The sequence below is a fragment of the Orcinus orca genome, chromosome 5 (assembly GCF_937001465.1).
Source record: "Orcinus orca chromosome 5, mOrcOrc1.1, whole genome shotgun sequence".
NCBI classification, from domain to species: Eukaryota; Metazoa; Chordata; class Mammalia; order Artiodactyla; family Delphinidae; genus Orcinus; species Orcinus orca.
The window spans coordinates 40,754,222-40,779,846 of NC_064563.1; the positions used below are offsets into that span (position 1 = coordinate 40,754,222).

The 25,625-nt window shown below is 36.9% G+C and overlaps 1 protein-coding gene across 2 annotated transcripts in view; it reads left to right on the forward strand.

The window, feature by feature from the left end:
* Positions 1-25,625, forward strand: part of GMPS (guanine monophosphate synthase) — a 121,373-nt gene that overhangs the window by 54,354 nt on the left and 41,394 nt on the right. For both annotated transcript variants that reach the window (XM_033414766.2, XM_004284738.4), the window contains 5 exons: positions 1,292-1,406; positions 7,788-7,885; positions 10,791-10,894; positions 22,634-22,827; positions 23,230-23,395. In XM_033414766.2, the coding sequence (XP_033270657.1) occupies positions 1,292-1,406; positions 7,788-7,885; positions 10,791-10,894; positions 22,634-22,827; positions 23,230-23,395 (677 nt within the window). The remainder of the gene's footprint in view (positions 1-1,291; positions 1,407-7,787; positions 7,886-10,790; positions 10,895-22,633; positions 22,828-23,229; positions 23,396-25,625) is intronic.

Sequence of the window (25,625 nt, forward strand, 5' to 3'; positions counted from 1 at the left end):
ATGTATTAAAGTCTAGTATTTTAGTTTATATATGTTTTTGCATGGCAGGCAGACACTAATTATAAGGTGAATTGTAATCCAGTTTGTTTGTAAGTAGATTTTGGTTATATCTTGGAATGCATTTTTCCTTTAGAAATATAGATAAATCAGGATTCCTGCAAACTCAAACTTAAAATGAGTTTGAGGGTACTTTAGATTGATTAAAGGGCATAAGTATGCCTGTATTGTGTAAACTGGAGAGCATGAGTAGTCTGAAGGTGCAAGTCTCTCTGTGATTCCAGTTATTTGTGGCCATGTAAGGGTGAAAGTCCAGTATTAGCAGATTTTCCCCCTTGTTTTCCCTAAAGAAAATCTAGAAATCTGAATTTTTATGTAAAAATCATAACATTAAAGTGTTCTATAAAGTTTTTGATTGAATGCTGAGGATCAAAGTTAGCTATATTAGAGGCCAGGTGAGTAATATAGGCCTCAATTTTCAGCTTTCTTTATATGAATAGTTCTATTCCCAAGTTAACCCATGGAATGCTCTATAAATTGTAATGTAGTTAAGTGATAATACTGACCACTGTTCTGAGAGCAGGGCATATAAGGCAAGTCGTGTTAGCTCTTATTCCTAGGTCTCAGGTAAAATTGATGGGAATATTGGACAGGTTTTAAACAGGCAAAGTTAGGTAATTCTTCACATTTTCTGCCATTCTTTATTGTAGAGTATTTTGCCCTGCATGATCCAGGGCCTTCATAATACCTTCAGTTGTCCTGCTGTGACCTGCTTCACTCCTGACGTCTCAGGAGACCTGTATTTTCACCATCTCGCTTTAGAATTCTCATTTACTTCCTCCATTGATGAGGAAACAAAACAAATACAGGCTAACCTTCATAGATTGAAACATTGGTTTTATATATTTGGAATTTTGTACTTATTAACAAGTGTTTGTTGAATTGATAAACTTCCATGTATTGCAATAAAGTAGAGTAAAAATAAGTAAGCTGTGTAGAGGACTTCCCTGGTGATCCAGTGGTTAAGACTCTGTGCTTCCACTGCAGGGGGCACGTGTTCGATCCCTGGTCAGGGAATGAAGATCCCGCATGCTGCGGCCAAAAAAAATTAAGCTGTGTAAGAGGCTGTTAATAGGCTGATAGAATCTGGATCTGCTATAGCATAGTGAAAACATAACAAAATCTCTGAATCTGTATCAAGTCTCCCTCAGTGGTACAAGCAAGAGAGGGCATAGAACTTGTATAAGAATTAACAGTTAAAGATTCTTCATTACTCTCTTCCTTAAATCCACAGTGCTATTATCATCTCTGGAGGACCTAATTCCGTGTATGCAGAAGATGCTCCCTGGTTTGATCCAGCAATATTCACTATTGGCAAGCCTGTTCTTGGAATTTGCTATGGCATGCAGGTATATGCATCTATGAATTTGCCTTAAGAGTTAATTTATTCTGCTTTTGACTCCTACTGTATTAGTATTTTCTATCTTTAGAGTAAGTAAGATATTTAGTTATATGAGATAATTTGTTCATATTACAACTGTTTATGATTTGCTACACTAGTATGGCAGAACTGACTTCAATGGGGATTTTCAGAAAAGCAACTATATTACTGCTTACAACAAAACACTGTCCATTAAAAAAAAAACTTAGACATTTAAATACACTTAAAAGTTGCAGAAGTAGTTCACAGAGCTCCTGTATACTTTTACTCAGTTCCCCAATTATGACATTTTTAACCATTTTGAGAGTAATTTGCAAACAAGGTGTTCTGTTACTTGTTGTATCCTAAGTACTAGAATTCTGTCCTACATAACCACAGTACAGTTATCAAAATCAGGAGGTTAACATTGACTCAATGTTAGCATCTGATCCACAGACTTCATTCACATTTCACTGTTGGTCTCATTAATGTCTCTTATAATTCATGAATCCAGTCTAGGACCATGTGTTGTATTAGGTTGTCATGTCGCTTTACATTACTTTAGTTTGGAATCATTCCTCAATCTTTCCTTCTCTTTCATGACCTTGGCAATTAAAAACAAAGTACATTCCAGTTACCTTGTAGAGTAGTCCTCAGTCTTGGTTTGTTTGATGTTTACTCATTGTTAGATTCAGGTTATGTATTTTTGGCAGGAATACCACAGAAGTAATGCTGTGCTCTTCTCAGAGCATCTCATTAGGAGGCACATGATGTCAAGTAATATCATGATCGGTGATGTTCATTTTGATTATTTTGTTAAGATGGTGTCTGCCAGGTGTCTTCACTGTAATGTTAATTAAGTATATGTAGGGAAGTGGCCAAGATGGTGGACTAGGAAAACACTGAGCTCACCTCCTCTCATGGGCACACCAAAATTAATGACTATTTACAGAGCAACTATTGATGAGAATCTAGCAGAAGAGGTCTTCTACAGCTAAAGATATAAAGAAGGAACCACAATGAGATGGGTAGGAGGGTCAGAGTTACAGTCAAAACACATAGCCCTGCGTGGGTGACCCACAAATGGGAGAATAATTACAATTTCAGAGGTTTCCCCCAAGGTCAGAGCCCCATGTTGGGCTCCCCAGCCCAGGGTTCCTGCACCAGGAAAATGAACCCCCAGAACATTTGGCTTTGAAGGCCAGTGGAGCTTACTTTTGGGAAAGACAGAGGGTTGTGGGAAATCCAGATTCCACTCTTAAAGGCTGCACACAAAATCTCACACGCTCCAGGACTCAGGGCAGAAGCAGTAATTTAAAAGGAGCCTGGGTCAGACCCACCTGCTGATCTTGGAGAGTCTTCTGGAGAGGCAGGAGGCAATTGGAGCTCACCCTGGAGACATAGACACTGGAGGCAGCTATTTTTGGAAGCTTAATTCTACCATGAGGACCCCGGTGTTGGTGCCATTTTGGGACCCTCCTCATTTTAGTAGTGAGCAGAACAGTGAATTGTCTTTTTTTTAAACAATGTGGTTGAAACTTGTGTATTGATATGAATAATGGCACAAAGGGAAGCTATTCAAAAGTTAGAAAGTGAACAGACCAATACATTTTCTAATAGCTGTCTCTGGAGCTTTCAGTAAAGGAAGGAACATAAATCAATGTTCACGTAAGAATGTGAATATTTTTATTATTCATACTCTTGATACAAGGGCAGAATATTAGAAATCACTGGTCTGCAAAACAGCTTTACCAGATTTTGCTTCTTGTTAATTGATTGTTATGGTTTTCCATTGATTTAGAGGAAATGCTGACTAAAAATATATAAAATACAAAATCTATGATAATGGATATTTTCTTATCTAGGCAACAAGAATTTTATAGTAAAAGGTTCTTTTTCCCCTGTAATGTGCTCTGAAAAGTCAACTGGTGATTATAAATTTGACTTGGATAATAGCTTATTTTTAGATTTTCCCACCTAGTATTCTAATATGTTTTCTCATAAGAGCCTGTTTCCTGATCAGATTGAACATTGGAAATTGGCTCTTTTTTTTAAATATGTCTTTGCCCCATGATGTAATGTATTTACATAATTTATTGATCTTCCTTGCCTGAGTAGTCAATATTAATCATAAAGCACAACTAATAATTACAATTTAAAAAAAAATTTTTGGCCATGCCACACAGCATGTAGGATCTTAGTTCTCTGACCAGGGATCAAACCTGTCCCCCTTGCATTGGAAGTGTAGAGTCTTAACCACTGGACAGCCAGGCAAGTCCAGCACAATCTGTAATTAAATGGGTTTTAGTATATTGAGAGGCATTATAACATTTTGTAAGGAAGAGTCTCACAAGATATTTTTTTGGCACCCACTTAGAGTGAACAGGTCTGGAAAATGCTCCCTTAATTTAAATGATAGTGGCTGACTGTTTCTCCGTTATGTCAGTACCCCCTTATAATTGGAAGACCACATTTTTCTGTCATTCAGTAGGGGTCTGTGGTAGCCAGAGCCTGGCCTGCTTATGTTAAATGCATAAAAAATTTTGCCTTTGTCATCTGAACTTTCATAGTAGTATAAGGGAATAGGCTGATCTTGCTCCTTTGGGCAGAAATTGTCTTTCTATAAAATATTGATAAATAAATAAATAATAAATAAATAATACCACGTAGCTAATATGCTGTTTGTAAAGGACTACCGCTTCTTAGTGACTCTTAGTTGAGTAATTTTAGCACCAAAGTTCTCACTCTGGTATATACCTTTGCCCCCTCCATGGCATCCTGAAATTTTAGTTATTTCAATGTCTTCTGTACCATCCTTTGCCATTAAGTCTTGTCAAGAGTCTTTCTGATTGCTTCCTGGTAGTTCTTTGCTTTGGAAGAAAAAAGTCTGTCCTGCTCCTTGCTCCCTTTACCTCTATTACTGTTTATGCCCCACTCAGCATAAGAAATAGAATATTAGTAGAACTTTTAAAACTCTCTTTATGCTTTTTTCCATTCTACATTCTTCTCTCTTCCTGCAAGAGGTAACACTTTCCTGAAATGTCATTCATTCCCTTTCTTTTCTTTGTAGCTTTATACATATTGTATTTCTAAATAATATTTTACTTAATTTTGCCTATTGACCTTAATATAAGTGAAATCATACTTCGTGTATTTTCATTTTTGGTTTTGAGATTAATTAATTTTATTTTCACTACTGAGTTTATTGTTTGAATGTAGCACAAATTAATTATACATTCCACTGTTAGTATCACTGGTCTTTTCCCAGATTTTTGCTATTACAGATACTGCCATGAATATTTTTGGACTCTTCATCTGGTATTGTACGTACACAGACTTTTCTCTAGGCTAATTAATTGAAATGCCGAGTCTCAGCTTCACGAGGAAATGATATTTGCCCCCAAAGTACCTTCCCAGAGCAGTATATAAGTATATAAAAATTCCTTCTGCTCTATATCCCTGCCAGGCCTTGACAAGGTCAGCTTTTTTTTTTTTTTTTTCCCTGAATTTGCCTAGCTGAAAAGGTATTAAATGACATTATGTTGATAGTCTTAATGGTCATTTTCCTTATTTTGAGATTCATGTGTTTATTTGCTGTTAGTCATTAGCGTCTGCTTTGCTGTACAAGCTTATTTGTGATTTTTGCACATTTTCTTGTTGAATTTTTGAGATTGTTTTTATGTATGCTGGATACTAAACTTTTGCCAATCGTATATATTGCATATACCTTCTAGACTGTGACTTCTCTCTTCACTATAATTTCATTTTTTTTTAAAGAAACATCTTTATTACAAGCATTTGGCTTCTTTATACACTCCCACAGGTTTTGTCAAATTGTTTTTATTGGTGGAATTTCCTTCCGTTTCCCCCTCCCAAATCTAAGATTTATTTTAAAACCTTGGCATATAAAACAGATAAGAGGGAAGCTGACCCAATTAGAGTGGTAGACCTAGTAGACTTTCAGGGGTTTTTTTTGAGACATTTAGGACCTCGAGGTTATCAGGAATCCATACTGAAAACCATTTCCTTAAGTCAAAATAGAATATTAAAACAAAATTTTAACAAAGTAAAGTGTTTTACTCTACATAAAATTATTCCCTCCTCCCACACACACACTTAGCTGGTCTTTCAACTCCTTGTATTCTCACCCTTAAGTAGCATATAGTCAGGAATCAAGAATAAGCATGAAAGCCTTCTGAATAGGTGACATAGCTTTAAATTTTACTTCAAGCCTTTGGCTTTGTAAAAGCCTTTAATTTAGACTCTGTGAACTTTTAAATTGTGTAGTGTTCCAACAGCTTTGGTTATCTTGATCATTCAGCTCTCTTCTAATTAAGAACTGCAAATTAGAGGAGGCAGAGGTGCACAAGGTTCATTGAGTGGTGTAGAGGAAAACATTCATTTTTCGTTCAGCAAATTTGAATGACTGACTGCTCTGGGCCACATACTTTGTTAGGCCCCTGGGACTGTGAAGAGACCTGAAGACATGGGGGGAGAGGACACGGTCAGCTTCGGTAATCACACCAGTTTGAATAGCTGGAGTAGAGAATGACAGGGAAGATGAGAGGTAAAATTAGACGGGGGCAATGTATTAAAAAGTCTGTGTTCCATATTGGACTTTATCCTGTAGACAAGGGGTCAACAAACTATAGCCTGCTGCCAAAGCTGGCCCACTGCCTGTTTTTGTATGACCTGCAAGCTAAGAATGGTTTTTATGATTTTAAAATGGTTTTTATGGTTGGAGTTGAAAAACATTTAAAAAAAAATTATATTTTGTGACATGTGAAAATTAAATGAAATTCAAGTTTCAGTGCCCATAAATAAAGTTTATTAGAACACCGCCACATCCAGTCCTTTAAGTATTGTCTGTGGATGCTTTTGTGTTAACGACGACAAGAGTTGAACAGTTGCTCCAGACACAGTAGCGCCTGCAAAGGCTAGAATACTTACTCTTTGGCCCTTTACAGTAAAAATTTACCAACCCAGATGTAGATGATAGAGAGCCATTAAGAATTTAATAATGGACTAACAGAATCATATTTATATTTTAGTAGCTGACATTCGTAGATCTCTGGAATATAGGCTGGAAGATAGGCAAGACTGGAGGCAAGGGGACTGATTAGACTGCAGCAGTATTTCCTAAACTGTGTTGGTTAAGGTGCTGCAGAAAGTGTTTTACTTAGGAGTCTTTAGTTTGGGAAATACTGGGTTAAACAAGGGTTAGCAGGGTTTTTTTTAACTGCTGGACTTAACCCAAACCTTTATTGCAGGAAGGTTAATTGTGAATGTCTAAGAGGAGAACGTAGAGGGCAGCATTTGCTGATGGTTTTGAAGAATATGCCGTTGTGCATCACAAGAATGAACATTTATATAGCCCTCTGCCTACTTTTCTGTTGGGGGCTGGGTCAACCTGCATCACATATTGTTGTGGCAGGTATCTTATGACACCTGTTGTGGAACAGACATACCAAGATGGGTTGTAGTGATTTTATTGATGCAGATTTAATGTTCCTAAAAATCTTGTGTGTGTCTGGTGTTGGGGGTGTTTGGACATATGTAAGTGATAAATAAGAAGATTGACACAAGAAGGGTCAGAATGTAGAGACCACTTAAAAGTCTGTAGGTGTATGGGATTTGAACAAATAAATTTAATTGAAAGACCAGATTTTATTGCTTATCTCATCTCCACAGGACAGCCTTTTGCAGACTTTCAGACTATTCCTTTGGAGCCAAAGATTAAACAGTTTGGAGGAATTTATATCTGCCTGGTTTTAATACCAACCTAGGTACTTTCTAAGCTCAAAGTGCCTTTTAAAATGCTTTAAAATTAAACAGATGTAAGTGTTAAAGAAATCCCTTTTTTTTTTTTTTTTTTTTGCCGGTACGCGGGCCTCTCACTGTTGTGGCCTCTCCCGTTGCGGAGCACAGGCTCCGGACGCGCAGGCTCAGCGGCCATGGCTCACGGGCCCAGCCGCTCCGCGGCACGTGGGATCTTCCCGGACCAGGGTACGAACCTGCGTCCCCTGCATCGGCAAGCGGACTCCCAGCCACTGCGCCACCAGGGAATCCCAAGAAATCCCTATTTTTAACAGATGAATTAAAGTACCCTAAATGGAAAATTTGCCAGTGTTTAGGAATTTGACCTGAGGTTAATTTTTATTAATTTAGTTTTGTTTTATAACTATGCCTTTTAAGAACTTTATAATTATATATAATAGCACCAAGTTATCTACAGTTATCAGACTTCCTTTATTTGGGGGGCACAAATATAACAGCTATCCTAAAAATAAGAAACATAAATTATTAATGTAAGAAATTGAGTGATTTTCTTTTGATTTATATTAACATCAATTTATTTTCTCTTGAACAGATGATGAATAAGGTATTTGGAGGTACTGTGCACAAAAAAAGTGTTAGAGAAGATGGAGTCTTCAGTATTAGTGTGGATAACACATGCTCATTATTCAGGTATTAAAGATATTTTTAGATCAATAAGAATGTTAGTAGCTTAACTAACTTACAGCTGGGAATGTTATTCTTTAAAATTGGAGATTCTGTAATTCTTAGACAAAATTAAGGCCACAGTAGTGGCCAAAGGTGTTAATTGTCATATTTGTCTTCCAGTTGAGTGTCAAGACAGCAGCAGATCGCAGTGATGCTAATTAGGGATAAGAAAAGCACTTAATGACATAATTTAATAAAAGCACCTGTGCCGTCTTGAACCCCTCTTTGGGACAGCATATTGTGATGCCAACATTTGTAGTTTTCCCTTTTCACTCTTTCAGTAGAGTGTGATTCTAAACATTAGTATGACAGACGTGGCAGATGGATAATGTTTTAAACTGTCCTGCATTTGTATACCTCTTCCTCTACCATGTTCTTGCTCTGGGTACTTAGCAAGCTACCCATTGCTGGACTCATTACTAAATATGTGTTTTATTTCCCTCTTCCTCACTTTCTCTACTGTATCTGAGCATAACTATACTTGGTGTACTGTCTTTAATGCAGTGAATGTATTAATTTATTTTATTGCTAGGTGATAATAGATTAGATACAGCAGCTCTAATGTATTTGAAGATTGGTGAATGAGCTATTCATTGGCTTTCTAGAATCATTTATCTTCTGCTTTACTAAAAAAAATAGCTGAGTTTTCATTCAGCTTCCTGAAAGACCAGAAAACTTAAGTTTTAGTCACTTGCTTTCTTTTTTGGGGTTTTCCGATGTTTTGGATATAGCCCATTTAGGTGGACTATTGATAGAATTACTCACTTACTTTTTTTTGAACTAAATTTCATTTTTATTTAAAAATCACATTTCTCCCTAACTGCATTCAATCTGTAAAACGCTGGCTGATGTCAGTTAATGTGCACATGTTGTCTTTATTATCATTTCTTATAACTGTGCTAATTATTTTTATAGATTTGTTTATTAACATATTCTTACAGCCTCCATTGAGTTGTGCCTAAATTAATTCTTAATGAATAGTGTTCTCCAAATTGGACAGATCAGAAATTTTAAAATTCAAGTTAAGAACTTTTATCTGAAATGGAGATTTCCCAGTTTTTACACAGAACTGGCTGTGGCTGGCTTTTCTTTAATACTAGAAAGAACAAAAATAAGTATATCTGTATTCAAGTATTCTTGTTTTCAAAGGGATATTAATAAAAAGAAGCCAGAGTTGCTCAAAATAATTTTATGAACTGAAGCTGCTCATTGCCAAAATACGTTTTTGAAATCCAGTGCTTGTTCTACTTCATAATGGAGAGGTGTTGCTTACATTGATCTGTATCTCAAGTGACTACTCTTGAGAACTACTTCAGGAATCTTGCTGGTAGAAGGTGATAGTACAGGAGGCTTTAAACGTAAAGATCTGGTTAAGATTTAAAGTTTTTCTGTCTTTATAGTTCTAAAATCCTGGTATTCAGTTACAACCTACACTAATCCTAAGTAATAGTGATGACAATAATAACAACCGCAAAACATCCTTTTGCTTTTCAAGTACTTTATCTTCTTGCTTTATTTAAAATTTTTTATTTCTTAATATTATTTAATACCAAGTCCTTGTTCAGATTTTTTCATAATGTAAAAAATATCTTTTTATGGTTGATTTGTTTGTATCAGGGTCCAAAGAAAGTCCACACAATTGCATTTGATAAATGTTACTTACATCTGTTTTAATCCATGCCATTAATTACTTCTGTCCTTAAGATAAATTCCAATAGAGATATAATTTTGAAATTATTATCTTATAGCCTCTTGAAATTGTGTGTGTGTGGTGGTGGGGGGCGTTATATTACCAACTTTATTTATTTATTTTTTACTCACAGACTTAGAGAACGAACTTACAGTTACCGGTGGTGGGGGGATGGCCTGGGGGTGGGGAGAGTCAGGGCGTGTGGGACTGACATGTACACCTGCTGTATTTAAAATGGATAACCAACAAGGACCTACTGCATAGCACAGGGAGCTCTGCTCAATATTATGTAACAACCTAATTGGGAAAAGAATGTGAAAAAGAATAGATACATGTATATGTATAACTGAATCACTTTGTTGTACACCTGAAACTAACACAACATTGTTAATCAACTATACTTCAACATAATATAAAAAGTTAAAAAAAATAACTTTATATATTGTTTCAGTTTTCAATTTTTATGGATTGTCTTTTTTTGAAATTTATTATTATTTGCTTTATAATGGACAGAATAAGTTTAAATTCTAGCAGTGTTGCACCGTTACATACTTTCTCTCTTTTCTTGATTTACACACAGAAGAAGCTAGTATTTCTAAAGCAAAAAACTACCAATTATAAGATGAATAAGTTCTAGGAATCTTATGTACAGCATGATGACTACAGTTAACAACACCGTATTGTATATTTGAAAGTCACTAAGAGAGTGGATCTGTTTTTTTTTTTTTTTGCTGTACGCCGGCGTCTCACTGCTGTGGCCTCTCCCGTTGCGGAGCACAGGCTCCGGACATGCAGGCTCAGCAGCCATGGCTCACGGGCCCAGCCGCTCCGCAGCATGTGGGGTCTTCCCAGACCGGGGCACAAACCCATGCTCCCTGCACCGGCAGGCGGACTCTCAACCACTGCGCCACCAGGGAAGCCTGAGAGTGGATCTTAAATGCTCTCACCACACACAGAAAATGGTAACTGTGTGAGGTGGTGGATATGTTAACTAACTTTTACTGTAGTAATCATTTCACAATATATATGTATATGAAATCATCACATTGTACACCTTAAACTTAACATAATGTTATATATGTTATTATGTCTCAATAAAGCTAGAAAAAAATAAAGCAAAGAATCCATTAATCATGTCTAATAATTAAGCTATTTGTGTATTGTTTTATTTTTTATTAGGGGCCTTCAGAAGGAAGAAATTGTTTTGCTTACCCATGGAGATAGTGTAGACAAAGTAGCCGATGGATTCAAGGTTGTGGCACGTTCTGGGAATATTGTGGCAGGTAAAAATTCTAAAACTTTTGCAGATTTCATTGTAAAAAATTTATCTGAGAAGGCTATAAGCATATGTTTCTGTATGAGGTACTGTTTTTGATGTTTCTTATTTTTTTAAAGATATTGTAAATGTCATAGGGTCAACCATTAATTTATGAAGGGTATTTAATATTAGAAGGATTATCTAGAAGTCACTTACTAGTTTGCTCTGAAATACTTTTAAAAATATTTATTCTAATATGTTTTCCAGATATAAAATACAGCTATTACAACTCAGGAAAAATTTGAGAACTATTTACCTCTCCAGCATGCTGTATTCATAATTGTCTTTTTTTTATGCTTTTCTTAGGTGTATATAGGCATGTATCTTGGATGCTATAAAACATCAGACTAAGCATTCAGGGCATTTCTCTGAACTAGGGTTGGCAGACTATTACCTGTGGGTCACATCCAGCCTGTAGCCTGTTTTTGTACGTTTAGAAACTAAGAATGATTTTTACATTATTAAAGGGTTATAATAAACAACAGGGACTATATGTATGTGTCCCACCAAGCTTAAAGCTTATACTGTCTAACCCTTTGTAGGAAGTTTGCCAGCGCATGCTCTAAACCATTTTTTGTTCTCTGTTTTTTTGAGGAAGAGGAGTTAATTTTCTGGTAATTTGTGATTTTTTTTTTCTTTTACTTGCTTACTTGAATAATTGTAATGTAAATAATCACCGGTAATCCTGGATATCTGCAAAAGCAAAAAGTGGGGTTATCAATAAAGTTCTTGTTTGATATGCTACACCTAAAAAGTTGAAAAAAAAATTCGTAATGGATAAATTGAATTGAGTATTCTACCTGCAGTTACTTAACAGATTAATGTATTAGCATAGGAATTATCAGGAATGGTTTTTATATTGACGGGTTTTTATTTCGTATATGAGATCAATAGTGGTAGATGAGCTTATGTATTTTAATTCATTCAACAAATATCTGAGTACCCACATGTGCCGGGCACAGTTCTAGGTGCCAGTGAACAGAATGGACAAAACCTCTGTTTAATGTTATAGTTGGTGAGGGCGGAGATGGGGGAGAGGTGGGACAGACAGAACACAGATAAATACAAAATAAGTCGGGTGTTGGTCATGTTTAAATGTACTGAAAAAATAAATAGAAGAGAAGAGTGTTGTGGAATGTGTGGTTAGGACTGTTACTGTTTTAGATAGGGTATTCAGAGATGGAGATGGTGTTCCTATTAGATGATATGAGACATGGAGGAAGTAAGTGCTGACCCTTTTGGATATTTAGGGAAAGAGTAAATAGCAGTACAGAGTTCCTGGGATGGGACCTTGTTTAAGGAACAGCAAGGAAGCCACATGGTTACAGCAGAGTAAGCGTGGAGTGTGTGGTAGAAGATGAGGTCAGAGAGGTTGTTGGGAACCAGAACACCAGGACTTTTGAGGCCACTGTGAAAATGTTGGCTTTACTCATAGTGAGATGGAGTTTTGAACAAAGGAGAGAGAGACACAATCTGATTTCAGGATTACCCTGGCTACAGTGAGGAGAAAAGAGACCGTTAAATGTAGAAGCAGAGACCAGCCAGAAATCTATGGTAGTAATCAGGAAAGGAGACTAAGGAACCGGGTGGTAGAGGTAGAAGTGCTTAGGAGTGATTGGGTTCTCATATAGATCTTGTACATATTTTGTTAGATTTACACCAAAGTATTTCATTTGGGGGGGGGACGTGCTAATGTTAATTGTATTGTATTTTTAATTTAAATTCCACTTGTTCATTGCTAGTATATGGGAAGGCAATGAACTCTTGTGTGTTAACCTTGTATCCGGCAACTTTGTTGTAATCATTTATTAGTTCTATTTCCTTTTCTTGTCCTATGGCATTAGCTAGGATTTTATTATGATGTTGAAAAGCCATGGTGAGAGGGAACATCCTTACTTTGTTCCTGATCTTAGTGGGAAAGTTTTGAGTTTCTCATGGTTGGGTATGATCTTAGCTGTAGGCTGTAGAAGATAGTCTTTATCAAATTGATGTCCCCCTCTATTTCTAGTCTCCTGAGAGTTTTAATCATGAATGGGCATTTGGATATATTTCATATGCTTTTTCTGCATCTATTGATATGATCATGTAATTTTTCTTCTTTAGCCTATTGATGTGATGGATTACAGTAATCGGCTCTATTTCTGACAGAAGGATGTTGAAGTATCTTAACTACAGTAGTTGATTCATGTATTTCTCCCTATAATTATATCAGTTTTTGCCTCATCTATTTTGATGCTTTCCTGTTAGGTGCATACGCATTAAGGATTATTATGTCTTCTTTAGGAATGAACCCCTTTATCATTATATATATGCTCCTCTTTAACCCTGATAACTTTTCTTGGCTGAAGTCTGCTCTGTTTGACATTAATGTATCTACTCATGCTATCTTATAATTAGTGTTATCATGATATATCATTCTCCATCCATATACTTTTGATCTGTGTCTTTAAAGTGGATTTCTCGTAGACAACATATATAGTTAGGTTTTCTTCTTGATCCACTATGACAACCTCTGTCTTTTATTGATGCATTTAGACTATTGGAGTTTAAAGTGATTATTGATAGTGTTGGATTAATATCTACCATATCTGTTACTGTTTATTTGTTGTCCTTGTTCTTTGTTCATATTTTTATCTTCTATTTTTTCTGCCTTTTGTGGTTTTAATTGAGCATTTTGTGTGATCCCATTTTCTCTTTTCTGCATATCAGTTCTATTTCTTTTTTTTACTTTTTTAAGAAAAAGTTGCCTTAGATTTTACAATATACATTTACAACTAACCCAAATTCTCTTTGAAATAACACTGTACCACTTCACAAGTAGTGTACCTTATAATAACAAAATAAACCTAATTCTTTCCTCTCATCCCTTGTACATTGCTGTCAGTTCATTTCACTTATAAGTAAGCATGAATAAGCATATCTATCTATAAGCATACGTAATTGTATCACTGTTGCTATTATTCTGAATACAGTTATCTATTACATCAATTAGGAAGAAGAAAATTTTAATTTTACCTTTACTCCTGCTCTGATGCTCTTTTTTATGTAGATCCAAGTTTCTGATCTTTATCATTTTCCTTCTCTCTAAAGAACTTTGTTTTTGAATTTTATTTTGTTTATTTTTTTTATACAGCAGGTTCTTATTAGTTATCTATTTTATGCATATTAGTGTATACATGTCAATCCCAATCTCCCAATTCATCCCCCCCACCACCACTTTCCCCCCTTGGTGTCAATACGTTGGTTCTCCACATCTGTGTCTTTTTTAATGTTTTTTTTTGTTTGTTTGTTTGTTTTGCGGTACGCGGGCCTCTCACCGCCACGGAGCACAGGCTCCAGACACGCAGGCCCAGCGGCCATGACTCACGGGCCCAGCTGCTCCGCGGCACATGGGACCCTCCCGGACTGGGGCACGAACCCACGTCCCCTGCACCGGCAGGCGGACTCCCAACCACTGCGCCACCAGGGAAGCCCACATCTGTGTCTTTATTTCTGCCGTGCAAACCAATTCCTTGGTACCATTTTTCTAGGTTGCACATATATGCATTATTATACAATACTTGTTTTTCTCTTTCTGACTTCACTCTGTATGACAGTCTGTACATCCATCCACATCTCTACAAATGACCCAATTTCATTCCTTTTTATGGCTGAGTGTTCCATTGTGTATATGTACCACATCTTCTTTATCCATTCATCTGTCGATGGGCATTTAGGTTGCTTCCTTGACCTGGCTATTGTAAATAGTGCTGCAATGAACATTGGGGTGCATGTGTCTTTTTGAATTATGGTTTTCTCTGGGTATGTGGCCAGTAGTGGGATTGCTGGGTCATACAGTAGTTCTATTTTTAGTTTTTTAAGGACCCTCCATACTGTTCTCCATAGTGGCTGTATCAGTTTACATTCCCACCAACAGTGCAAGAGGGATCCCTTATCTCCACACCCTCTCCACCATTTGCTGTTTGTAAATTTTCTGATGATGCCCATTCTAACTGGTGTGAGGTGATATCTCATTGTAGTTTTGATTTGCATTTCTCTAATAATTAGTGGTGTTGAGCAGCTTTTCATGAGCCTCTTGGCCATCTGCATGTCTTCTTTGGAGAAATGTCTATTTAGGTCTTCTGCCCATTTTTTAATTGGGTTGTTTGTTTTTTTTACTATTGAGCTGCATGAGCTATTTATATATTTTGGAGATTAATCCTTTGTCCATTGATCCATTTGCAAATATTTTCTCCCATTCTGAAGATTGTCTTTTTGTCTTGTTTATAGTTTCCTTTGTTGTGCAAAAGCTTTTAAGTTTCATTAGGTCCCATTTGTTTATTTTTGTTTTTATTTCCATTACTCTAGGAGGTGGGTCAAAAAAGTCATTGCTGTGATTTATGTCAAACAGTGTTCTTCTTATGTTTTCCTCTAAGAGTTTTATAGTGTCTGGTCTTACATTTAGGTCTCTAATCCATTTTGAGTTTATTTTTGTCTGTGGAGTTAGGGAGTGTTCTAATTTCATTCTTTTTTTTTTTTTTTTTCCCTGATATGCGGGCCTCTCACTGTTGTGGCCTCTCCCATTGCGGAGCACAGGCTCCGGACGCACAGGCTCAGCGGCCATGGCTCACAGGCTTAGCCGCTCTGCGGCATGTGAGATCTTCCCGGACCGGGGCACGAACCCATGTCCCCTGCATCGGCAGGCGGACTCTGAACCACTGCGCCACCAGGGAAGCCCTAATTACATTCTTTTACATGTAGCTGTCCTCTTTTCCCAGCACCACTTATTGAAGAGGCTGTCTTTTCTCCGTTGTATATTCTGGCCTCGTTTATCAAAGATAAGGTGATGACCATATATGCGTGGGTTTATCCCTGGGTTTTCTATCCTGTTCCATTGATCTACATTTCTGTTTTTGTGCCAGTACCATATTGTCTTGATTACTGTAGCTTTGTAGTATAGTCTGAAGTCAGGGATTGTGATTCTCCAGCTCCGTTTTTTTCCCTCAAGACTGCTTTGGCTATTTGGGGTCTTTTGTGTCTCCGAATTTTAAGTTCTATTGTTCTAGTTCTGTAAAAAATGCCACTGGTAATTTGATAGGAATTGCATTGAACCTGTAGATTGCCTTGGGTAGTACAGTCCTTTTCACAATATTGATTCTTCCATACCAAGAACATGGTATATCTCTGCATGTGTTTGTGTCATCTTTGATTTCTTTCATCAGTGTCTTATAGTTTTCAGAGTACAGGTCTTTTAACTCCTTAGGCAGGGTTATTCCTAGGTATTTTATTCTATTTGTTGCAGTGGTGAATGGGATTGTTTCCTTAATTTCTCTTTCTGATCTTTTGTTGTTAGTTTGTAGGAATGCAAGAGATTTCTGTGTATTAATTTTGCATCCTGCAACTTTACCAGATTCATTCATTAGCTCTACTAGTTTTCTGCTGTCATCTCTAGGATTCTCTATGTATAGTTTGTTATTTGCAAACAGTGGCAGTTTTACTTCTTCTTTTCCAATTTGTATTCCTTTTATTTCTTTTTCTTCTCTGATTGCCACGGCTAGGACTTCCAAAACTATGTCGAATAATAGTGGCGAGAGTGGATATCCTCGTGTTCCTGATCTTAGAGGAAATGCTTTCATTTTTTCACCATTGAAAATGATGTTTGCTGTGGGTTTGTCATATATGGCTTTTATTATGTTGAGGTAGGTTCCCTCTATGCCCACTTTCTGGATAGTTTTTATCATATATGGGTGTTGAATTTTGTCAAAAGCTTTTTCTGCATCTATTGAAATGATCATATGGTTTTTATTCTTCAGTTTGTTAATATGGTGTATCACATTGATTGATATGCATATATTGAAGAATCCTTGCATCCCTGGGATAAATCCCACTTGATCATGGGTGTATTATCCTTTTAATGTGTTGTTGGATTCTGTTTGCTAGTATTTTGTTGAGGATTTTTGCATCAGTATTCATCATTGATATTGGTCTGTAATTTTCTTTTTTTGTAGTATCTTTGTCTGGTTTTGGTGTTAGGGTGATGGTGGCCTCATAGAATGAGTTTGGGATTGTTCCTTCCTCTGCAATTTTTTGGAAGACTTTGAGAAGGATAGGTGTTAGCTCTTCTCTAAATGTTTGATAGGATTCACCTGTGAAGCCATCTGGACCTGGACTCTTCTTTGCTGGAAGATTTTTAATCACAGTTTCAATTTCATTACTTGTGATTGGTCTGTTCATATTTTCTATTTCTTCCTGGTTCAGTCTTGGAAGGTTATATCCATTTCTTCCAGGTTGTCCATTTTATTGGTATGGAATTGCTTGTAGTAGAATTTTAGGATGCTTTGTATTTCTGCGGTGACTGTTGTAACTTCTCCGTTTTCATTTCTAATTTTATTGATTTGAGTCCTCTCCCTCTTTTTCTTGATGAGTCTGGCCAATGGTTTATCAACTTTGTTTATCTTCTTAAAGAACCAGCTTTTAGTTTTACTGATCTTGCTATTGTTTTCTTTGTTTCTATTTCATTTATTTATACTCTGATCTTTATGATTTCTTTCCTTCTACGAACTTTGGGTTTTGTTTGTTCTTCTTTCTCTAGTTCCTTTAGGTGTAAGGTTAGATTGTTTATTTGAGATTTTTCTTGTTTCTTGAGGTAGGATTGTATTGCTATAAACTTCCCTCTTAGCACTGCTTTTGCTGCATCCCATAGGTTTTGGATCATTGTGTTTTCGTTGTCACTTGTCTCTAGGTATTTTTGTATTTCCTCTTTGATTTCTTAAGTGATCTCTTGGTTATTTAGTAACTTATTGTTTAGTCTCCACATGTTTGTGTTTATTATGGGGTTTTTATCCCCTGTAATTCATTTCTACTCTCATAGCATTGTGCTTGGAAAAGATGTTGATATGATTTCAATTTTCTTAAATTTACCAAGGCTCAATTTGTGACCCAAGATGTGAATATCCTGGAGAATGTTCCATGTGCAAATGAGAAGAAAGTGTAGTCTGCTGTTTTTGGATAAAATGTCCTATAAATATCAATCAACTCTATCTTGTCTATTGTGTCATTTAAAGCTTGTGTTTCCTTATTAATTTTCTGTCTGGATGATACGTCTATTCGTGTAAGTGAGTTGTTAAAGTCCCCCACTATTGTGTTACTGTGGATTTCTTCTTTTATAGCTGTTAGCAGTTACCTTACGTATTGGGGTGCTACTATGTTGGGTGCCTATAGATTTATAATGGTTATATTTTCTTCTTGGATTGATCCCCCCTTGATCATCCTTCCTTGTCTCTTGTAACATTCTTTATTTTAAAGTTTGTTTTATGTGATACAAGTATTGCTACTCCTGCTTTCTTTTGATTTCCATTTGCATGGAATATCTTTTTCCATCTCCTCACTTTCAGTCTGTATGTGTCTGTAGGTCTGATGTGAGTCTCTTGTAGACAGTATATATATGGGTCTTGCTCTTGTATCCATTCAGCGAGCCTGTGTCTTTTGGTTGGAGCATTTAATCCATTCACCTTTAAGGTAATTATCGATATGTATGTTCCTATTAACATTTTCTTAATTGTTTTGGGTTTGTTTTTGTAGGTCCTTTTCTTCTCTTATGTTTCCCACTTAGAGAAACTTCTTTTAGCATTTGTTGTAGAGCTGGTTTGGTGGTGCTGAATTCTCTTAGCTTTTGCTTGTCTGTAAAGCTTTTGATTTCTCTGTCGAATCTGAATGAGATCCTTGCTGGCTAGAGTAATCTTGATTGTAGGTTCTTCCCTTTCATCACTTTAAACATGTCCTGCCACTCCCTTCTGGCTTGTAGAGTTACTGCTGAGAAATCAGCTCTTAACCTTATGGGAGTTCCCTTGTATGTTCTTTGTTGTTTTTCCCTTGTTGCTTTCAATAATTTTTCTTTGTCTTTAATTTTTCTCAAATTGATTATGTTTGTTGGCTTGTTTCTCCTTGGGTTTATCCTGCCTGGACTCTGTGCTCTTCCTGGATTTGGATGGCTATTTCCTTTCCCATGTTAGGGAAGTTTTCAAGTATAATCTCTTCAGATATTTTCTTGGGTCCTTTCTCTCTCTGTTCTCCTTCTGGGACCCCTGTAATGCAAATGTTGTTGTGTTTAATGTTGTTCCAGAGGTCTCTTAGGCTGTCTTCATTTCTTTTCATTCTTTTTCCTTTATTCTGTTCTGTGGCAGTGAATTCCACCATTCTGTCTTCCAGGTCACTTATCCGTTCTTCGACCTCAGTTATTCTGCTGTTGTTTCCTTCTCGTGTATTTTTCATTTCAGTTATTGTATTGTTCATATCTGTTTCTTTGTTCTTTAATTCTTCTAGGTGTTTGTTCTTTAATTCTTCTAGGTCTTAGTTAAACATTTTTGAATCTTCTCGATCTTTGCGTCCATTCATTTTCCGAGGTCCTGGATCATCTTCACTATCATTATTCTGAATTCCTCTTCTGGAAGGTTGCCTGTCTCCATTTAGTTGTTTTTCTGGGGTTTTATGTTGTTCCTTCATCTGGTACAAAGTCATTTGCCTTTTCATCCAATCTATCTTTCTGTGAATGTGGTTTTCCTTCCACAGGCTGCAGAATTGTAGATCTTCTTGCTTCTGCTGTCTGCCCTTTGGTGGATGAGGCTGTCTAAGTGTCTTGTGCAAGCTTCCTGATGGGATGCACTGGTGGTGGGTAGAGCTCTGTATTGCTCTGGTGGGCATAGCTCAGTAAAACTGTAATCTGCTTGTCTGCTGATGAGTGGGGCTGAGTTCCCTCCCTGTTGGTTTTTTGGCCTGAGTTGACTGAGCACTAGAGCCTACGTGGCTCTTTGGTGGGGCTAATGGCAGACTCTGGGAGGGCTCAAGCCAAGGAATACTTCCCAGAGCTTCTGTTGTCAGTGTCCTTGTGCCTGTGGTGAGCCACAGCCACCCCCCACCTCTGCAGGAGACCTTCCAACACTAGGAGGTAGGTCTGGTTCAGTCTCCTGTGGGTCACTGCTCCTTCCCCTGGGTCCCAACGTGCACACTACTTAGTGTGTGCCCTCCAAGAGTGGAGTCTCTTGTTTCTTCCAGTCCTGTCAAAGTCCTGCAGTCAAATCACGCTAGCCTTCAAAGTCTGATTCTCTAGGAATTCCTCCTCCCATTGCCATACCCCCAGGTTGGGAAGCCTGAGGTGGGGCTCAGAACCTTCACTCCAGTGGGTGGACTTCTGTGGTGTAATTGTTCTCCAGTTTGTGAGTCACCCACCTTGCAGTTATGGGATTTGATTTTATTGTGATTGCACCCCTCCTACCATCTCATTGTGGCTTCTCCTTTTTCTTTGGATGTGGGGTATCTTATTTGATGAGCTCCAGTGTCTTCCTGTCAATTATTGTTCAGCAGTTAGTTGTGATTCCAGTGCTCTTGCAAGAGGGAGTGAGTGCACATCCTTCTGCTCCACCATCTTTTTTGTTTGTTTGTTTTGTGGTTTTTTTGTTTTGTTTTGTTTTTGCGGTACGCGGGCCTCTCACTGTTGTGACCTCTCCCGTTGCAGAGCACAGGCTCTGGACGCGCAGGCTCAGCGGCCATGGCTCATGGGGCCAGCAGCTCCGTGGCATGTGGGGTCTTCCCGGACGGGGGCACGAACCCACATCCCCTGCATTGGCAGGCGGACTCTCAACCACTGCGCCACCAGGGAAGCCCTGCTCCACCATCTTGAACCAATCTTCCTAAAGAACTTCTTTTAATATTTCTTGCAAGGTAGTCTCCTGGCAACAAATGGCCTCAAGTTTTGTTCATTTGAGAAAGTTTTTTATTTTTCTTGCATTTTTGAAGGGTAGTTTCTCAGGACACAGAATTTTAGGTTGGTGGGTTTTTTTCTCCCAACTTTTTTTAAAATTTAAGTTTTCCAGCTTTATTGAGGTATATTTGACAAAACTGTAAAATATTTAAAGGGTACAATGTGATGATTTGATATACATTGTGAAAGGATTTTTCCCCACTGAGTTAATTAACCCATCCATCGGCTCACATACAGTTGATCCTTGAAAAACACAGTTTTGAACTGTGTGGGTCAACTAATACGTGGATTTTTTTTTGCTAAATATTTCCTTCAGTACTATGTGATGTGTGGTTGGTTGAAACTGTGGATGTGGAATTGCAGATCCAGAGGGCTGACTGTAAAGTTATATGCAGATTTTTGACTGCACAAAGGGTAGGTAACCCTAAGCCTTGCATTGTTCAAGGGTCAACTGTATTTACTTTTTTTTGGTGAGAACATTTAATTTCTACTCTCTTAACACTGTATTGGATCACTGAAATTTGCTCTCAGCTATAGTCACCATATTATACATTAGGTCCTCAGACCTTATTCATCTTAAACCCAAGAATTTGTACTCTTTAACCAGCCTCTCCCTATTCCCCTCGTCCCCCAGTCCCTAGGTCACCACTTTTATACTTTGCCACTTTTGATAGAGATTGAATTGAATCTGTAGATTACTTTGGTGAGAATTGACATTTTAATAGTAGTAATTCTTCTAATCCATGAACATGGAATATCTTTTTATTTGTTCCTTCCTCAGTTTCTTTCATCAAGGTCTTACAATGTTCAGTGTACAGATCTTTGACCTTTTTGGTTAAATTTATTCCTAAGTGTTTTATTCTTTTTGATTTTGTTGATGGCAATGTTTTCTTAATTTTTCCTGCTGACAGTTTGTTGTTAGTACACACACAATTGATTTCTGTAGGTTGGTTTTCTTTTCTGCAAGCTTGCTGAAATAATTTATTAGTTCTAACAGCATTTTGTTAGAATCTCTAGGGTTTCCTAGAGACAGTGTTGTGGCATCTGCAAATAGAGACAGTTTTACTTCTTTGTTTTCAATTTGGATGATTTTATCTCTTTCTTCTGGCCTGACTGGTCTGGCTAGGATGTCCAATACTTTGTTGAATTCTTGTTTTGTTCCTGATCTTAGAGGAAAAGCTTTTCACCACTGAGTATGTTAATTGTGGACTTGTTGTATATGGCCTTTATTATGTTGAGGTACGTTCCTTCTCTACCAGTTTGTTGAGAGTTTTTATCATGTATGATGTTGAATTTTATCTTTTGCTTTTTCTGTATCTATTGAGATGACCATATTATTTTTATCCCTCATTTTGTTTATGTGGTATATAACACTGATTGTCAGATGTTGAAACCCTGGAATAATATCTCAGAGCCATAGATACGGAGTAGTACATGTCTATGTAAAACATTTAGCCTAATATCTGCTGCTTTATAGATGATAAAGTGTCAGAAACACATTAATCAAGTCAATGAAGTTATATTTGGTTAATAGTACCCAAGAAAGAAACACTTAGAATATTCTGATAGGTTTAATGTATGAGGATTTTCTAATATAGAAAATTGGTACCTGCACATTGCATGTGAAGGCATATGGGACTGAGATCTAAAATCAAGTTATCACTGCATTAAATAGATAAGACAATTGCAGTAACCTAGGTAGAGAACTGAGGGTACTGTGAATTATCTCTGTAGGACTTATTTCAAGGTCATGTAGTTCATTAATTGCTGTATAAGGAAAGACCTTTATAAAGCTGTACCATGGCAATGTAGTTTTTATTTGTATTTTTTTCCCCATAGCTAAAAATCCACTAATATGTATCAGTTTCCACGTTTATGGAGGAAGAAATTGTGAGGAATTACTGTGGGTTCTGGTTGAGTCTGTTCAATAGGAAAAAATTTTAATTTATGATTATTTTCCCTATAAAGGTATAGCAAATGAATCTAAAAAATTATATGGAGCCCAGTTCCACCCTGAAGTTGGCCTTACAGAAAATGGGAAAGTAATACTGAAAAATTTCCTTTTCGACATCGCTGGGTGCAGTGGGACCTTCACTGTGCAGAACAGAGAACTTGAGTGCATTCGAGAGATCAAAGAGAGAGTCGGCACATCAAAAGTTTTGGTAAGCAATTTATATTTGAAAGTCTATAAATTTATGTCAGTGATATTAGAACTCAGAGTTGGCTTACTCAGCATAGCCCTTAAATTTTGACTGGGTGATCATGTGCTTTTGAGTTGCACTGTTTCAGTGTGTTCTTTCAGTTACCATACATACCTTTCGTACAGACAGTGGTTTTTTGTTTTTGTTTTGTTGTTTTGCTTTTTTTGGCTGTGCTGCACAGCTTGTGGAATTTTAGTTCCCCGACCAGGGATTGAACCTGGGTCCTTGGCAGTAAGCATGGAGTCCTTACCACTGGACCGCCAGGGAATTCCCCAAACAGTGTTTTTAGGTAGTGATTTAAGCTGATAACTTAGTTTCTTTTTCCTTATTCTACTCAGTTTGACTTTTCATTTCACCCTGTAGGTTTTGCTCAGTGGTGGAGTAGACTCAACAGTTTGTACAGCTTTGTTGAATCGTGCTTTGAACCAAGAGCAAGTCATTGCTGTGCACATTGATAATGGCTTTATGAGAAAACGAGAAAGTCAGTCTGTTGAAGAGGCCCTCAAAAAGCTTGGAATTCAAGTCAAAGGTATTGAACTCCAGAAGAGTTAATTTACATGTCAGAACTTGTTTAATCAAATCTAGCGTATGATTAAGTGAGCACACTGCCTTAACTAAGTACAGTTTTCCCACTAAGCTTATGGTTGAAAATGTTTTTTATTTTTACCTTGTAATTACTTTTGGTTCAAGAGGGGTCACAATATAAATTTGGAAACTTGATTACTCCAAATGTTATGTATAGATCACTAAGTTACCTTTTTCCAGCTACTATTCTGTTCTTTCTGTTCATCTTCTTAGGCCTTAACTGCTTTTACATTTGTGGATATCTTTTATACTTTAAAAAAACAAGATGTAAGCAATAGCTATAATGAAATTAAGTCAGTAGTTTAATGATATAAACTACATATTATTGATTTAAGTGGAATTGATGCCAAAAGGTTGAGTATAAAATGAAGAGTTGTAGTTAAACATGAAGTAAAGATGAGTCTATTTCTTTCTCCTTTGGAAACGTCACTAAAATAACAGTACAGGCATAAAACAAGTATAATGCCAGAAGAATGAGGAATAGGGAGGAGGTAATAGCAGTCTGATGGTTTCAAAAAAATGTTGGAAAGTGAAAAGCAGATGGATTATGCAGATTTTGTCCGTTAAGCTAATGAAGCTTAAATTTCAGTACTGCTCACTAGCCAAGCCTTTACCAAACTCTGGGGAAGGAACCTAGTAGTGTCTTCTCATAGTTACAATTTTTATGCAATTTGAAAGTAAGATATTTTAATAATTTGCCGTTAATTTACTTTATTTTTATTTATTTATTTATATTGATTATATAAGGAATTAGGGGCTATTAAGGTTTTTTCTTTTCTTCCCAAGCATTAGCTAGTTGCCTCAATGTAATTTCTCATAAATTAACTCCAGTATGTAAAATAGTACCAAACTGTTTTAATCATGACAGTTTCATAGTACATTTTAATCTATGGTTGGATTTATGTCCTTTCATTACTATACTTTCTCAGAATTTTCTGGGATAATGTTTTATGTACATTCTTCCAGAAAATATTTAGTGTTATTTGTCAATTGGCTGTTAATTTAGATTACTTTTTCTTTCCACTCTAACTTGCTCTCTTTTGGGTGGGTTTGTAGTGGCTGCAGGCATTTTGGGATTACACTAAGAAAACGTTGAGTTGGGGATACATTTAGTCTGGGTTTGGTGCTATATTTGTGATTTGCAGTGTTTCTGTGTATAGTCTGTGTTAGCCGTGGTAGTATTAATTTGTGATTTTAAAAAATGCCTGATTTATTATTCTTTTTTTTAATACATCTTTATTGGAGTATAATTGCTTTACAATGGTGTGTTAGTTTCTGCTTTATAACAAAGTGAAACAGTTAAACATGTACATATGTTCCCATATTTCTTCCCTCTTGTGTCTCCCACCCTCCCACCCTCCCTATCCCACCCCTCTAGGTGGTCACAAAGCACTGAGCTGATCTACCTGTGCTATGCGGCTGCTTCCCACTAGCTATCTGTTTTACGTTTGGTAGTGTATATATGTCCATGGCTCTCTCTTACTTTGCCACAGAATACCCTTCCCCCTCCCCATATCCTCAAGTCCATTCTCTAGTAGGTCTGTGTCTTTATTCCTGTCTTACCTCTAGGTTCTTCATGACATTTTTTTTTTTAATTCCATATATATGGGTTAGCATACAGTATTTGTCTTTGTCTTTCTGACTTAGTTCATTCTGTATGACAGACTCTAGGTCCATCCACCTCATTACAAATAGCTCAATTTCATTTCTTTTTATGGCTGAGTAATATTCCATTGTATATATGTGCCACATCTTGTGTATCCATTCATCCGATGATGGACACTTAGGTTGTTTCCATCTCCGGGCTATTGTAAATAGAGCTGCAATGAACATTTTGGTACATGACTCTTTTTGAATTATGGTTTTCTCAGGGTATATGCCCAGTAGTGGGATTGCTGGGTCATATGGTAGTTCTATTTGTAGTTTTTTAAGGAACCTCCATACTGTTCTCTACAGTGGCTGTATCAACTTACATTCCCACCAACAGTGCAAGAGGGTTCCCTTTTCTCCACACCCTCTCCAGCATTTATTGTTTCTAGATTTTTTGATGATGGCCATCCTGACTGGTGTGAGATGATATCTCATTGTAGTTTTGATTTGCATTTCTCTAATGATTAATGATGTTGAGCATTCTTTCATGTGTTTGTTGGCAGTCTGTATATGTTCTTTGGAGA